At 30.2% G+C, this 15560-nt stretch overlaps 1 protein-coding gene across 1 annotated transcript in view; it reads left to right on the top strand.

Moving 5' to 3' along the window:
* The window catches only part of LOC107436448 (uncharacterized), a 96654-nt gene extending 81838 nt beyond the window's left edge, over nucleotides 1–14816 (top strand). The window contains exons 3-6 of the mRNA XM_016048177.4: nucleotides 8746–9032; nucleotides 9213–9270; nucleotides 9763–10172; nucleotides 11572–14816. Of these exons, the coding sequence (XP_015903663.3) occupies nucleotides 8746–9032; nucleotides 9213–9270; nucleotides 9763–10172; nucleotides 11572–14682 (3866 nt within the window). The 3' untranslated portion in view covers nucleotides 14683–14816. The remainder of the gene's footprint in view (nucleotides 1–8745; nucleotides 9033–9212; nucleotides 9271–9762; nucleotides 10173–11571) is intronic.
* Nucleotides 14817–15560: the final 744 nt, after the last annotated feature.

Here is a 15560-nt window from a genome sequence, read left to right as displayed (position 1 = left end):
GTGGTAGAAGGGTCATGGGATACAGTCCCCTTGCAGTCAGGCTAATCATGGAAGGTTCTCGTGGTCTTCCTCTCCATTTAACGCAAATGCAGGTTGGTTCCATCTAAAAGTTCTCCACAAAGGCACATTTTTTCCAATACTTGATCCAGGAGTTCCCTTGTCTTCTGGATTGGGTTCAAAATTACAAGGCTACAGAGTTGAACATTAGTAGTCATAAACCCAATTAATAGGGTCGGCTGTTCAACGTCGGTTATAAAATAAAATAAAATCTGGAAATGTAGGGACATCTGCCATATTTACTCAAAGAGTTGCTCATTTTCAGATATTTCAAAGACAGACATAAAATTATTCAATTTCAAATTAATTTAAAAAATAATGTAAATAATATTATCATATATATTTATTAACTTTTTTGGCGTTAGATGAATATTTGGATGTATAATAATATTTCGAAAATATTTGAAAATATAATGGTTTTTGAACATTTTCTACAACATATGTTTCATAGTTTTGACTTTTCAGTTGATTAAATATAATTTTTGAACTATTTAGCTCAAAGCAAATAAAAAACTATTTAATTCTATATAAATGTTGTATAGTACTTTGAATAGTAAATTTTAAATCTGAATCATCTGTTACCCAAAAAGAAACTTTTATATTATTTTTAAATTTTGAAATAGAATTAATATCAAAAACAATTTTAGAGCTTAAAAAAATTATTTCGAAATTTAAAGAAAAAAACAATAACAAAAAACAGTAAAAACAACGACTTATATGATTTTGTGTCATCGGGTCACTCATTTACATTTTGCAATTTTTACCCTTTCCCTCTTTGAAGGTCTCCCTTTGGAAATTCTCACTCTGCTAGACGCTGTTTGCATTAGTTTGTAAGCCTCTTTGATCGACACGCGTGAATTTCGTCATTGTTTTGGCTTAGGTGTGACTCTTTTCGTCTTTGACCCTTCTGAGAATAAAAATCTGCTGAAAAAAATCGTGGGGCAAAAACAAGTTAGCTTATAGTGTGGCTTTGAGGAGAACTTCTCCCGATTGAAAGTCTGGGGTTGTGTGCTACTATGGTAACACGCGAGAGCACATTTCTAATGGGGGTGAAATGGAGGAAAGAAAAAGTCGATTGGTTTATTCACGACGACCTATGCCAAGATTAAGACAAAACTATTCACCCCACGCCCCTATTCGAAGTGTCTTTTCCTCGTAACCATAGTACCCGCCACGACGCGAGACGGCTGTCTGGAGGAGTTCTCCTGGAAGCCGCACTATAGATCGTTCATTTTAATTATTCTTCTCATTCCAGGTGGCTCATGATTTTTCTTCACATGGATTTCATAGAGGGGCACAAACTTCCCCACACTTTGATGTTTTTTTAGAATTGAACGTACGTCGTCAAATCCTGCTGGGCCTTTAATAATAGAGAAAAATTCCACTTTAGTAACGTGCAACGATGTTCCTTTACTTTATTTGTTCTATCCTACCTATGGAAATGACGACCATTTTGTTGGCGTCTCTTGAAGACCTTATGATCCATTTCTTCTTTCCTCCATCGTGATGCTGATGCAAAAGAAAATCACGCACTACACCAACACTAATAAAGTTTAGTTCTACAGAATTGTACTGGACTCATGATTTTTTTCTAGTTTCTTCTTGAATATTCTGCATTATTTCGACACAGGTTGTACCTTTTATTTTTCTCCATTGATTTTTTAAAATAGGAAATTACTCAATAATTCTTTAATAAAAATATTAGTTGTTGCTAAATAACGTAAATGAAAGACCATTTCGATCAATATATTAAAAAAAATATTAAGTAGTGTAGGCATCTAATAATTCATTTCACTAAAGTGTTTCTTAATTAATATAATAGGGTAATTTCGTTTTAGATAAATTTTCAATAATTTTCCATCGTCCTTAATTTTTATTTAATGACTACTAATGGTTAATTTAATAACATTAAGTTGCGTTTTCAATAATGTTCGAATTTAATTTTCCTATTTACCCTATTTTCTTTAAATAATTGATTTTAATGCTTCAATTTCTTTTACGGCTCGGAGTTTTTGCTTTTTTTTAAATGATGTTTATTATAAAAACACGTGCTCTATATACCTTTCAAATTTTATCTAATTAACTAACAATTTTAGTAGCTGACATAAAACTAATACAGTTTTCTGTGCTCATTATAGTTTAGATTGCTTTTTTAATTTTTCATTAATTATATAATAGACTCAAACTTCAGCTCTATATTTTTGCTATTTTAGACGGGAAAGAATAAGAATAAAAGTGAAAAAAACATGTTTATTTTTGTTCTTTCTCGACTTCTGATAGTTTTCTAGATTTGTTTCTCACCTTTATTTTCCATTTTCAGTTGGCAACTTTAGGTTTTATATTTCAAATATCTTTTGTTTCTTCTCATTCACTTCTGGAAAGTCTAGAAAGTTGGCGCCTATTTCTCTAGCACTTGACTGTTATTTCCAATTTGTCTTTTTTTGAAGCTATAAAATTTTTTCGATCAAGTAATATCTTACAGCTTCAGTTTCTTGGAACAATTTGTTTAATTCTTAGAGATTCGCTTACGCCGAAAAATTTGTAATACGAACACAATTTTTTCTCTGCTTATTCTTGAAAAACTATGCCAAAACTTATTTGCATTAAGTTTTTAGTTAAACGGAAAAGCATAATAATGCCATATCTAGAAATTTTTGTTAAATCCGTAAGGAGGTTGCTAAAATGTGGTAAAGATATTTTTTTCATATAAATCACAGTTTATGGTAAAATTGGTTCACAAAACCAATAATATAACTTTCCAAATGACCCATACGACACTCAACACTATTTACCATACGACACTCGACACTCAACACCCATACGACACTAATTTAGCTAGCTTTAGTCAGCGCCCTCTATGCTAATTATGTAAATGATGCATCAAATGATGAAGAGCCACAGTTTTCTGAAAATGGAAATCGTTTGTCATCTAATTCTTTAACAAATTTAAGAAGTTGCTCCAACGCTGTGTTATCTGCAATCATTGAAATTTGCAAAAATTGAAAGTTGTTCATTGGTGTTGATAATATTCATCTAGGTGAAAAAATCTCGCCAAATTTCGATTTTTTAAGGAAGTTTACTAATTTTTAAAATATTCAAGTTACTTGTCCGTTTTTTAATGTCTTACTGTTCTTGACTGTTCTACATAATTCTTTAGGGAAAAACGGTATGTTTTGTTTAAAATTATAGCTTTAATTGAAATGTAAGGCTCTTAAAATGTAGCTTTTTTGGTTTCCATAGCCAAACAACTTCGAAACATATTTAAAATGATGCTTGAAGAGATTTTCATTGTGATTAAGAATGACATAAAAAATCTGTAACTGAAATAAAAATATGCATTTATTATACGCTTTTTTATGTTTCCTAAAATGGGTCGGTTTATTTAAATGTGAGAGGTGTCCCCAAGGTGGATATGCACCTTTGTATTGAAGGAAAGATATTTCTAATGATTAATCTTTCGTTCTAATTATATTTAATTCTCCTTTGTTGGATTAAATATTCTTATTCATATAAGCTACTGATTAACTTTAAGTTAAAAACTTTGTTGGTTAGGTTTTAAATGACATGGTTTTCCTATTCTAATAACCTTCATCAAAAGGCGACAAGTTAAGACTTTATAATTAAGCGATTTTACTTTCGTTTTGCTTTTACATGAGGAGACTAATTTCTATGCAAATCACAATGTATCATTGTCATGCAGTCTACATTCTACTCTTTTTTTTCTAGAAAGATCGGAGTGAGAAATTTAATTCCCTGATGCAACTTAAGATCTCATAAGATTGCTCTAAGAGTATTAGTTTGAGAAGGAGTAAACATTTGCTGAAACTTAATTTGAATTTATAGTAATCAGACAAAAAAAAAGGAATATTTCACGAATCGTGAAAATAGTTTCCTAAAATTATACAGGAAGTTTCTAATCTTTAGAGAAAGTGGAGGGGGGGGCATCATAATGATTGAAAATTGCTCAGTAACCCATAACTGGAAATGTCATCATAGGCCGCTAAGGGTGTGAAATATTCATAGACGGATAGTTCATGTTGATTGAGTATTTTCAAATATGGAAAATATCTTAAATATTAGTTTTCGAAAAAATTGCATTAAAATAGACCTTTAAGTAGATGATTTATCTTAATTTAATAGTTAAACTATCAATTTGGTCTAGCTCGGCAAGATAGTCTCCAAATCATTGAAGCTAAATCTAAGCCTTTTGAAGTGCTTATTTGAATGCAATTTTTGACAACAATTATTAAAAAAAACATAAAATTGTGATGATTTAGAAATACAAAGCACCAGTTTAAACATAAAATACCTCACAGTTTGTAAAAAAGAGTGGCACCAAACAATTGTAACAGTAATAAGTAAAATATTTGCGATGCTTTGATACAGTTCTGAAAATCTCTTGAGATTCATCACGAAATTGATCAATATGTCTTGTTTTATTTAAATTTTTCTTTTACAGACATTAATATACTCAGGTAAACAAGTATTTTTAGTGCATTTATAGTTAATTTTCGATTAAAATGAAAATGATTAAAATGTTTCTTAAAAATATTAAGAAGAGTTTTTCATTCTCAACAGCCTTAAGTAAAATGTCTTCACTTATTTTATGACTCGCATTGTTTTTTTTTTTTTTGTTTTTTTGCAATCTACTAAGAAAGAAAACTCTGTTTCATAATATAATCACCAATACCTATATTAAGGACTCAGAACGAGATCTCGTAAATTGTCTAAAACTCATGCAAAACCTCATAAAAAGAACATCATAAATTTGCAATAAAGATTCATAACCAAGCGTGGACACTACATTGTCATCCAAAAGCCATAATTCGATTGAAAGCTTTTTATCTACAGTAGTTTCACCTTATTTAATTTTACAAATATTTCAATTCATAATTAACACGGTCATATCCAGTTATTTTACTGTTATCTTGCCACTTAAGTTCTACGTGATAACATAGCAGCAAGAAAAACTGAAGTATATTCTATGAAAAATAAGATAACTACGAAATATTTATCTTAATATTCTCTAATGCACCTCAGTATGCAACTATATATACAAGGTCCGGCTATTAATTTCCAGGACTCATAGAATAACTCAGAAGAAAATAAAATTAAACGCATAGCCATGTAATATTATTCGAAGTAATCCCCATCAGCCGTAATGCACGTCTGTGCTCGGCTGTACAAATTTCGGAAAGAAGTTTTAAAGTCCTCTTTCGGAATGCTCTTTAATAGTGACGTTACAGTCTTCTTGATGGCTTCGACATCTTGAATTCCTGTCCCCTTCAGCGAATTTTTCAGCTTAGGAAACAGTCTGCTGGTGCTAGGTCTGGAGAGTATGGTGGATGCTGCATCTTAACGACACCATGCTGCTGGGTTAAGAATAGCCTCACAGGCAGAGCAATGTGTGGAAGCGAACTTTTTCAATTGCTTCGGGCGTGCGTAACGACTGCGGCCAACCTGTGTGTGGATCATCTTCCACGCTTTTGCGCAGTCCCGAAAGCTTTTAAACCATTCAAAAGTTCTTGAGCGACATAATGCTTCCTCGCCGTAATCTTGTTTTAACAATTTGTAGGTTTCTGCAGCTGTCTTGCCCAATTTGAAGCAACATTTAATGTTTATTCTTGCTCCATTTTCACTTCGACAACAGGAATTTAAGAGCTACGTTTTAATGCGCCTTTCTACGACAACCACTTACTTCAGCATGGTGCCGATTGCACTGCACATACGCAAGAAAGCACTCTTCAATATGCAATCATTAGCGCCATCTTCCGGCTTTTCGTTCTCCTACAGTTACGTCAGTCCTGGAAATTAATAGCCGGACCTTGTATATATATATATATATATATATATATATATATATATATATATATATATATATATATATCGTCATCAGCTCACACTATTATATCCGAAAAAAGTGGTTTCTAATATTGTATTAATAGAGCCAAAGCAAAATACAATAGCGAGAGGAACACCAAAAACTGAAACGAAAATAGAATTTATAAAGCAAAAAATTTAAGATTACGCAAAATAATGCAAAATAAAACAATCAAAAAAACAGTTGAAAATAAAAAAATCTAGATAATGCGGAATAAAACACAAGATGTAATATATATATTAAGCGAGTAGCGAATGCAAAAGTACTTACACTTATCTTCATTTTTGAAAAATGATTTAAAGTGCTTTCGTAACATTTTCAGAGATGCCAACTGCTCCGGATTGAACAAAATGTTTTAAAAAACGTTAGAAAACTTGAAACTAAAATTTGCATTTTTTCGGCAAATTTTTCTAATTTTTTAAGAGGCTACACGCTTCTTAATTGTAACAAGGGGACGTTTTAAATAAGCTTTTGAATTATTTAGAAGTAGTAGTGAGTGAAAGTCCTATAAATCGAATTTTCTAAAACAAGAATCACTGATTAAAAGACTACCACTCAAACATATTTCTCCGCTGTCTGGTGCATGTTTGCATTTCTGCAAGTTTGCCAAATTACTAAATATTAAAATAAAAGCGTAGATAGAGAACGTTGAAATCAACTTATGGCGCATTCTTTCTGAAGTACAGAATTTGATTTGTTAGTTACCTTGAATTGCCCCGAATCTGAATGTGCGCAAAGTAATAATATTATACTGGATAATTCAAAATTTATAATTAATAAATTAATAAGGTTGGGTTAGAGACTCCTTGTCGTCAGGCTAACCGGGGGAAGTTTTCGGGGATTTCCTTACCATGTAACGCAAATGCGGGTTAGTTCCATCAAAAAGTCCTCCATGAAGGCAAATGTCTCCCAAAGCTTGATTCAGAAGTTCCCTTGTCTTCTGGATTGGGTTCAAAATTACGAGACTACGGAGTTGAACATTAGTAGTCGTAAACCCAAACAATTTTGTCGGCTGATCAACGAGGGTTATTAAATAAGATTAATAAAGCTGAATTTCAGTTATAAAATTTTAATATTTGTAAGTTTAAAATTTAACTACATATTTTATATTGATAATTCTTCAGAAATTATTAACATTTAATGAAAAAAAATTTAAAAAGTATTTATTAAATATTAGAAAATTTTTTGCCACGGATTTGCACTTAGTAAAAATATAAATTTAGTTAAGAAATTTTTAATTATAACAAGCGATCAACTGAACAATTTCATATACAAATTTAATTACATTAGTTGGATATTCATTGTTTTTTATTAAATTTTGGAAGAGTTCCTCTATTTGTTTTTTCGATAAACAAACATTACTTCAAGTTCTTTTAATTCTATTAATTTGATCAAAAAAGGGATTCAAATAAATGTTTTTAGAAACATTAGAATTCCATGTAATTAGTTTACTTATATTAAAATCATTTCTTTTATCGTATAAATCAACAATGCAGATATTTTCTTCTCTTTAATACTCAAATCCAAAAAAAAATTTTAATTAATATTATCGACATGATTACGAAGCAAAATTTATTCCTCGGGATAAATATTACTTAAAGAAAACTGTATAATTTTGAAAATTAAGATAATTAAATCACCAATGAATCTAAAAACAAATTTGATATTAAGAGTATAATTTTTTCATTATATTTTAAAAATAAGTAGTTATCGAGTGATGAATATTAGAAGATATATATATATATATATATATATATATATATATATATATATATATATATATATATATATATATATATATATATATACAGGGAGAGAGATCATTAAAATGTCTCATCGAGTCTTTCTATATTAATTCATAGCTAAAAATAGACTCTCTTAATAATTTTGCGATGTAACAATCCTTCTCTCACAAAGAGCCATTAAGAGTCAAGATTCTAATTAAAAGATTATTTTCTGAAGTTAATGGGTTATAATTCTTGGAACTATACTCATTAAGAAAAGCGCAAAAATTCCTTTTCTTTCATGACGTCATTTATTAAAACGAATCAAGAAGGTCAAATTTTCTCTTTTGGATAGCGTTCGATTACGTTAAAGATTTTCTAGCAACCTATTCCCCTTTCAGATTCTCCGAATAAAAGACGGGGCAAACAGATTTTACGCGGCTTTTTCATGATTTAACTGCTAACAAAACTACGGCGCAAATGCCCAATCCCCAAACTCCTGACCGGGGAAACATCTTCCTTAAAGAAGTTGTCATAAGTCGCTAAATAAAACTTAAAAGAAACCCACTTATGTGTCTTCTCTAGAAATTACTTTTTTTTTCTTCTAATAAAATATATAATATATATGAAATATATAAAATATATAATATATAAAAATAATAATATATAAAATATATAAAATATATATATATATGAATATATATATATATATATATATATATATATATATATATATATATATATATATATATATATATATATATATATATATATATATATATGTATATATATATGCATATATATATATGTACGTATATATGTATCTATACATATATATATATATATATATATATATACATATATATATATACGTATATATATATATATATATATATATATATATATATATATATATATATATATATATATATATATATATATATATATATATATATATATATATATATATATATATATATATATATATATATATATATATATATATATATGGTTTCAGCACACTTAAGCCTTATTCTTCACAGTTTAATTTAAACTTTTAATGGAGGTTATTCTGTCTTCTAGGTTGTGGTGATGGCCGGCATTTGAGGAACGATAAAGGATTCTATTCTGTTGGTGCTGACTATAGCATTCAGCAAACACAACTTGTCCGGCAGCGATGTCATGAGGCCATTTTGGGAAACAATTTATATCTGCCGCTAAGAACTGAGTCAATTGATGGTGTCCTTAGCGTTGGTGTGATTCATCATTTGTCTTCAAAACAAAGAAGAATCCAAGCTCTGCAAGAATTAGCAAGAGTGATGAGAATAGGTGGAAAAATTTTAATAACTGTTCGAATGCGAGACCCTCAGGTAATTTTAATGATAAAAATATCTTGCATGAAAATAAATTTAAATTCAGCATTCGCATAGATGAAAATATAACCTATTTATGCGAAACTAAATCTTGAAAATATAAATAATATTTAGCATACACTCTTTTTAAATAAGAGACATTCAATTAACCGCTATATACAAATTTATTTATTTCAGCATACTCAAGATGTCCTAATGCCTTGGTACGATGTGATAAAAGTAAAGAAAACAAAAGGTAAATTAATCAAAGATCTTTTAAGTAATAATCTTCTCTCTTCTCTCTTCGTTTAGAACATTGTAATTTAAATAAAAGTGCATATATTAAGCCAAGGGCTCACTTTAATGTATAGAACCCTGCATAGTCAATAAAAATACAATTATTTTTTTATAAATTGTTACTAAAGATAATAAATTTTACTACTACTGTTTTACTAATGTGATATGTATATGTTGATAATTTCAAATTAGAGAGCAACACATACGTAACGTAAGTAAATAACAGACATTTACAATAAAATACTAGGTATTAATATCAGAAAGAATGTTGGCCACCATAAACCATTTGTACTTTAACTATTATATCTTTATTATAACATATATTTTATAAACCTCATAGGATAGGTAATATTAAAATGCAACTTCTTAAAATAGCAGCTTCTTAACCAGAATCTCTTTACGTAAATTAATATTTACTGAATAAAGGAAATATTATTTTTTCTTGTTTCAGAAGACTCCCTCCTGACACAGGATAGTGGTGAAGGTGACCTTGGAGATGAAAGTGGTGATTCTATCAGTTTACCTTCCAGTGATGATGAGGAAGACCAAAACATTATTTCCAAAATAAACCATTCCCAAAGATTTCTCAACACTAAACAAAACCTTGCTGCTGATAAAAAATCTAAAAGTCTTGATTGTGATTTTCAATATTCCAACGGTGTGCCAAACTCTCAGCATTCAATTCCCATGCAATATTGTTACAACTTTGTCCGCAACGCATTTCGGCGACTTTCCACCACTGGTGCGGATTGTATATCCAACAATACAGCTAGGGACATGGTGGACTCAGCTATTGTGACTTCTCCTACTGAAGAATATGGTCATCAATTATATCAAACAGAAAACACAGCAATAGCTTGGGTAATAATAATACTAAAACTAATTTATAGGGTTACTTAAATTCAGGAAAACTTTTCTAATTTTTCAAATCGGGGGAAGAATATGAGAAAGAACACATTTCTCCAAATTATTAGAAGTTTTAAAAATGACACAGAAAACGTCAACTCAACATGCATTATAATGCAATTCTCGCTATGCTTCAGAGGATAGAGCGTTAGCCTTCGAATGAAGTGAACCGGGTTCGAATCCTAGCGATGGCTGGTCGGTACGAATTTCACATCCTGCTTGCACCGACTACAGTGCTGAAGTGAAAATGTCCCCAGTGTAAGACTGATCATGGGTTAGAATCCCCTTGCCGTCAGGCTTATCATGCGAGATTCTCGTGGTTTTATTCTCCATGTAACGCAAATGGGGTTTGGTTCCATCAAAAAGTCCTCCACGAAGGCAAATTTCTCCCAATACTTGATACAGGAGTTCCCTTTTCTTCTGGATTAGGTTCAAAATTACAAGGCTACGGAGTTGAACATTAATAGCCGTAAACCCAAATTGGGGTCGGTTGTTCAACGACGGATATAAAATTAAAAAATAAAATATAATGAAATTGCCTTAAAAATATACTTTGTTTAGACTTGGATGACGCTGAGATCAAAATTAGTAAACATAAAGCGGTGGATCAAATACGATGGAGAACATCGATGAACTGGTTGAATTAAAACTTCTATAAACAGATTAATCTGAATCAAATTAAATACATCTAGATTTCAACATCACTGATTTAAAAGTTAAATAAAGTTAAGATAGTTCAATTAAAATCAGTACAGAATGGATTAATTATATATTATATGGTAGAACATAATCATTTCAAATATGGGGTTAAGTGAAGAATAAAATGGCGCAAAAATAAGAGATAATATAAAATAAAAAATACTATAAAATTAATGAGTAGAAATGGTTTTGTGTTTATTCTATTCAAGAAAATAGTTTAATAACTGTTGCTCATAAAACAATTTTCAGTGATTTTGTAATTTTGTTTATTTAAACACTTACATACCTTTTTAAAAACAGCTTCTGCAGCCGTAGATCTCCTATTATTATTTTAGGAATAAAAGGTGTTTTAATTAAATTAAATACTTGCGTTGGCTAAACTTTGGTTTTACTTCATTTCAGCGTAAGGACTAGCTCCTATAAGGTTGTGAAAAACCATTTGTTCCATCGTAACTCGTTATTCTTTATGCAATAAAATTAGCTTTATTTTTTTGTTTATAAATCTTTTCAGAGTTTATTTCAATTTAATCTTTCGTAGTTAAAATGTTTCAAAGTATATATTAATATTTCAAGAAGTATTTTAATATATGACTTAAATTATGTATTTAGAACTCTTAATAATGAATGTGATTTTTATTATGATCTTACTTTGCAGGATGACTCAATCCAGAAAAAAGTAGATGACAACTATATTGAACTTTTAAATATTGATGAACAAATAGACATACCTCTTGATCATCAGACAAAACTAATTGACGAAACAAAACTTTGGTGCCATTCTACTGAAAAAATTCCAAAACCTCTGCACCACCAAAAGCGAAAGAAACCCAAACGATTAATTAGATCTTTAAGTGATGCGTTTAAAACTATCCCTTCTCTGTGGTCGAGTAAAGAAGTAAAATCTTGTTCAGATTTAAAAAGTCAAACAATATCCTTGCAGGATATTGCTAAAGAAGGCAAAATAAGGAAACTAAACTTAGCAAGATCTAAAACAACAGCCACGTGCAGTTCCTCATTTGACACCTTTCAAACTCTCGAAGACATTAAAGAAATGGAAATGTCAGTTAGTGAAGCAGAAAAGATAATAGATTATTTTTTAGAATCCTCTGTATTAAAGATTGAAACCGTAAAGCCTAATATCTACCAACCAGAAAATCAGAACGTACCTGATGTTTCGAATTCAGACGTTATGAACGGTAATGCTCCTCAAATAACAGAAGACCTTTTACAAAATCATGGTACACTGCCATATTACAACAGAAAAAATTCTCCGAACGATATTTGTCCAAAATATCCAAGCACTAGTGATATTTGTGGTTGTTTAAATAAACATAAGAAATACCATTCCTTAGAATCCTTTGAATATGATAATCTGAATTCTTCCGTAAACAACGAAACTCTAACCAGTTGGACAAAAGGTGATTTTAACAACTCTGGAATAAATTGTAATAAAGCGTGTTTGGATAGGAATCCTTTTGAAAGAGATGTAACTGTTACAAATTCGTGTTTATCTGCACAGATAACAAACTCTTTAAAAATAAGTGAACTAAGTAAACTTCCGCTAAGGTCTAACTTGAATGATGTTGAATTTGATGAAAGAACTCTAAAATGCAATGAAAACTGTAACAATGCTCCATATCATGATAGTTTTCCTCATCAAAATAATGTCCTTCAAGATGAATGCTTAGATGAAGAGAAAAATTCTATCGGTCAGCTTTACAATGAACAATTTCAAAACGCACCCATTTTGTGTGAAAATATGGAAACCATAGATATGGCGAGTCAAAATAAGCTGAAAGTTAATCGCAAATTTAGTGTTAGATCATCTTCAGGCCAAAATATTTCTTCCAAGCGCAGTGACAGTCTACAGAATACAATTTATCGGACACCATACCTTAAACCCATCGGGCCTTTTTATGACGCTGAACCAGATGATAATAGTTTTTTGTCAACTTATACATCAATGCCTGAGCTCTACAACTTATCTGAATTCTATCAAGAATATTGTATTTACAAATGCACATCAAAAAATCGAACTAGTTGGGATTTGTTCTATAATTCAATTGAGAATATTAATAGCCTACCTTCGAATTCAAATGATGACGTAAGCAATGGTGATGTGTTTTCAAAAAAGAGCATACGACAAATTCATGGAGTAAATTCTGCATCAAAAAAGCGTAAAGAAAAGCTAAGAGCAAAAATGCTCCAAGATAGAGATATTGGTATAACCTTCAAAAATTTTGGGACAGAAAATACTTCACGAACTATGCTTGACAAAAAATTGATACGTGATCTAAACTTTGAAATAGATAATGAAAGTGTATTTGAGAATTTAAAAAATTATAAGAGCTCAAAGCAGGAACATGTTTTGTCTAGTAAAATCAATGACCTAGCAAAGTCACAAGTTTCAACTGACATCAATGATATGTTAGCATTTGAATGCCATAGCACTGATAAGTACGATGTTCTGCGTTCCAATTTACAACACACGTCCATTCTTAATGCTCATAATTACCCGCTAGTGGACACAAATATTGATAAAGCATCATCACACAGTCAAAAAAGGGTGAAACCACCTTTAAAATTAAATTACCTTAATTCTGAAATGTCATATATTACGAATAAGAACTCTGGTTCTTCGACTAGTGAAAAACATACTTCTGGTCTAAAAGAGTTAACAGCAGCTTCAAGGCAGTTTCAAATTCTCCCAGAATTTCCTAAAATAAATGAGATGGTTTGTACTGAAAACTCTATACCAAGAAATTTAAGCACAAGCATGTCGCACACCAAAATTATTGAACAAAACAAATCAACGAATCTGGATGAAACTCGTGACTCTGCTTATAAGAATTTAGTTTTTACTTTAAAAGGTGAGACAGAAATATCCGATGAACATGCTAGTGGCCAATCAACACAGACTAAGCACATAAAAATAAAAAATGAGGATTTCACATCTTATAGTAGAATGGGAACAGTAGGTCGTAAATTCTCTCTGAATATGTCAGAGACAATGTACAACCAGCATATTGATAAAAAATGTGAAGTTTGTTTGCAACTTACAAATAATAACTTGCGTTCTTTCAAACACCCCATCCAAGACAAAAATGTCACTGAAGGTTTATATCAAGATAACACAAATTTTAAAATTCAGGAGCTTGAAAATATTGTTCACAAAGAAAACGTCCAAACTAAATTATTATCTAAGTCATCATCATCAAAACTTCCACTAATGGATCATAATAACTTTGCAAGTGATTATTTTGAAAATGAAACGGAGAAAAACACAAATTACATATCAGAAACTGATTGTGTCGAAAGACATTCCAATAGAAATATATTTACTTCTCAAACCCAAAATGGTGCTAAACCGAAACATTCTTCATTTATAAATATTCATTCCTGTCAGGATTTTGCTGCTAAAAAACAATATTCCCTGAACTCCAGTAGATTTAATTCTGAGAGCAAAGACAGTAGTAAACTTCGATCAAAACTAAATAATTATTCTCAAACTTCTCAAGAAAATTCTACTCAAAGAACACGAAATAAGCAGGTTGATTCAATGCCCCAAAATATAAATTATTCTTATGGAAATGTACAGGAAGAAGGTGCTTCTGTTGCTATGCATAGATATCATCATTTATTTGAACAAGATGAGCTTGATGACCTAATAGAAAACTTCGTTGATGACTTGCATATTTTAGAGACATTTAAAGACCAATTTCATTGGTGTATAATAGCTGAAAAAGTTAGAGTGTGGACAATATGAACGTATCGATATAGTTATTATTTAAAAAATATATTTTTGTTTCTGTTTTAAATATTTAAGTCAGCTTTTTGTCCAAATTTAAGTGTATTATAAAACTTCAAAAGTGTCATAATAATAATGGAGTCATAAAGTAGTTTTTATAAAGTAGTTTTATAACTTATTGGAACAGCAGTAATCAGCTGAATATATATATGATGATTTTTTTATATTTATAAAGATCCAAAGCTTTGTTTTGAAAATAAAGATATTTAATATGTTAGGGTTGTAAATGAAATGCGATGCATTTTCGTTATCTGTTATTAAAATCAAGAGTACTTCAAGATAGACACCCAAAATGTAATTTGCCAAACACAGACACAAGAAAGAAATTTTACATATTTTGCTATTGTTATAGACATATACATTTTAAAAAAGTCAATTTTATTTAAAATGCCTAAATGCATCAAAGAATTCTAGAATTTAAATTATTTACCGCACAGATTTAAGTGCCAATCATGTAATACAGAACTAACTGAATAAAACTTGAATGGATTAAACCTCCTGGAAAAGAGAAGGCCTCAGCATGGGTTAACATAAACAAAATATTTGATCATTTAGTAGTCCAGACGCAATGATATATTTCGTTATTACCTCCACAGCGCAGTTTATGTTCGTTACAACGGACTACTAAATTGATCCGTGTGGAGGCCTTCTCTCTTCTACGAGATGTAAATCAAACGTGTTTTGACTAGATGAAAAAAATTCTTTTTTGATGGCAAACATCTCAATTAAAAGTTATTGCAAAGTTTTTTTTCTGTCATATATCATTAACTTTTGTTCAAACGTATTGTCAGATAAAAATATAAACGTGATTGGCGGGTGTCATTTGCGGTACCTTC

This window comes from Parasteatoda tepidariorum, chromosome 11 (genome assembly GCF_982258835.1).
Source record: "Parasteatoda tepidariorum strain Cologne lab strain chromosome 11, Ptep-v5.0, whole genome shotgun sequence".
NCBI classification, from domain to species: domain Eukaryota; kingdom Metazoa; phylum Arthropoda; class Arachnida; order Araneae; family Theridiidae; genus Parasteatoda; species Parasteatoda tepidariorum.
The sequence above is the reverse complement of the archived record's forward strand: the minus strand, read 5'-3'. Positions and strand labels throughout refer to the sequence as shown.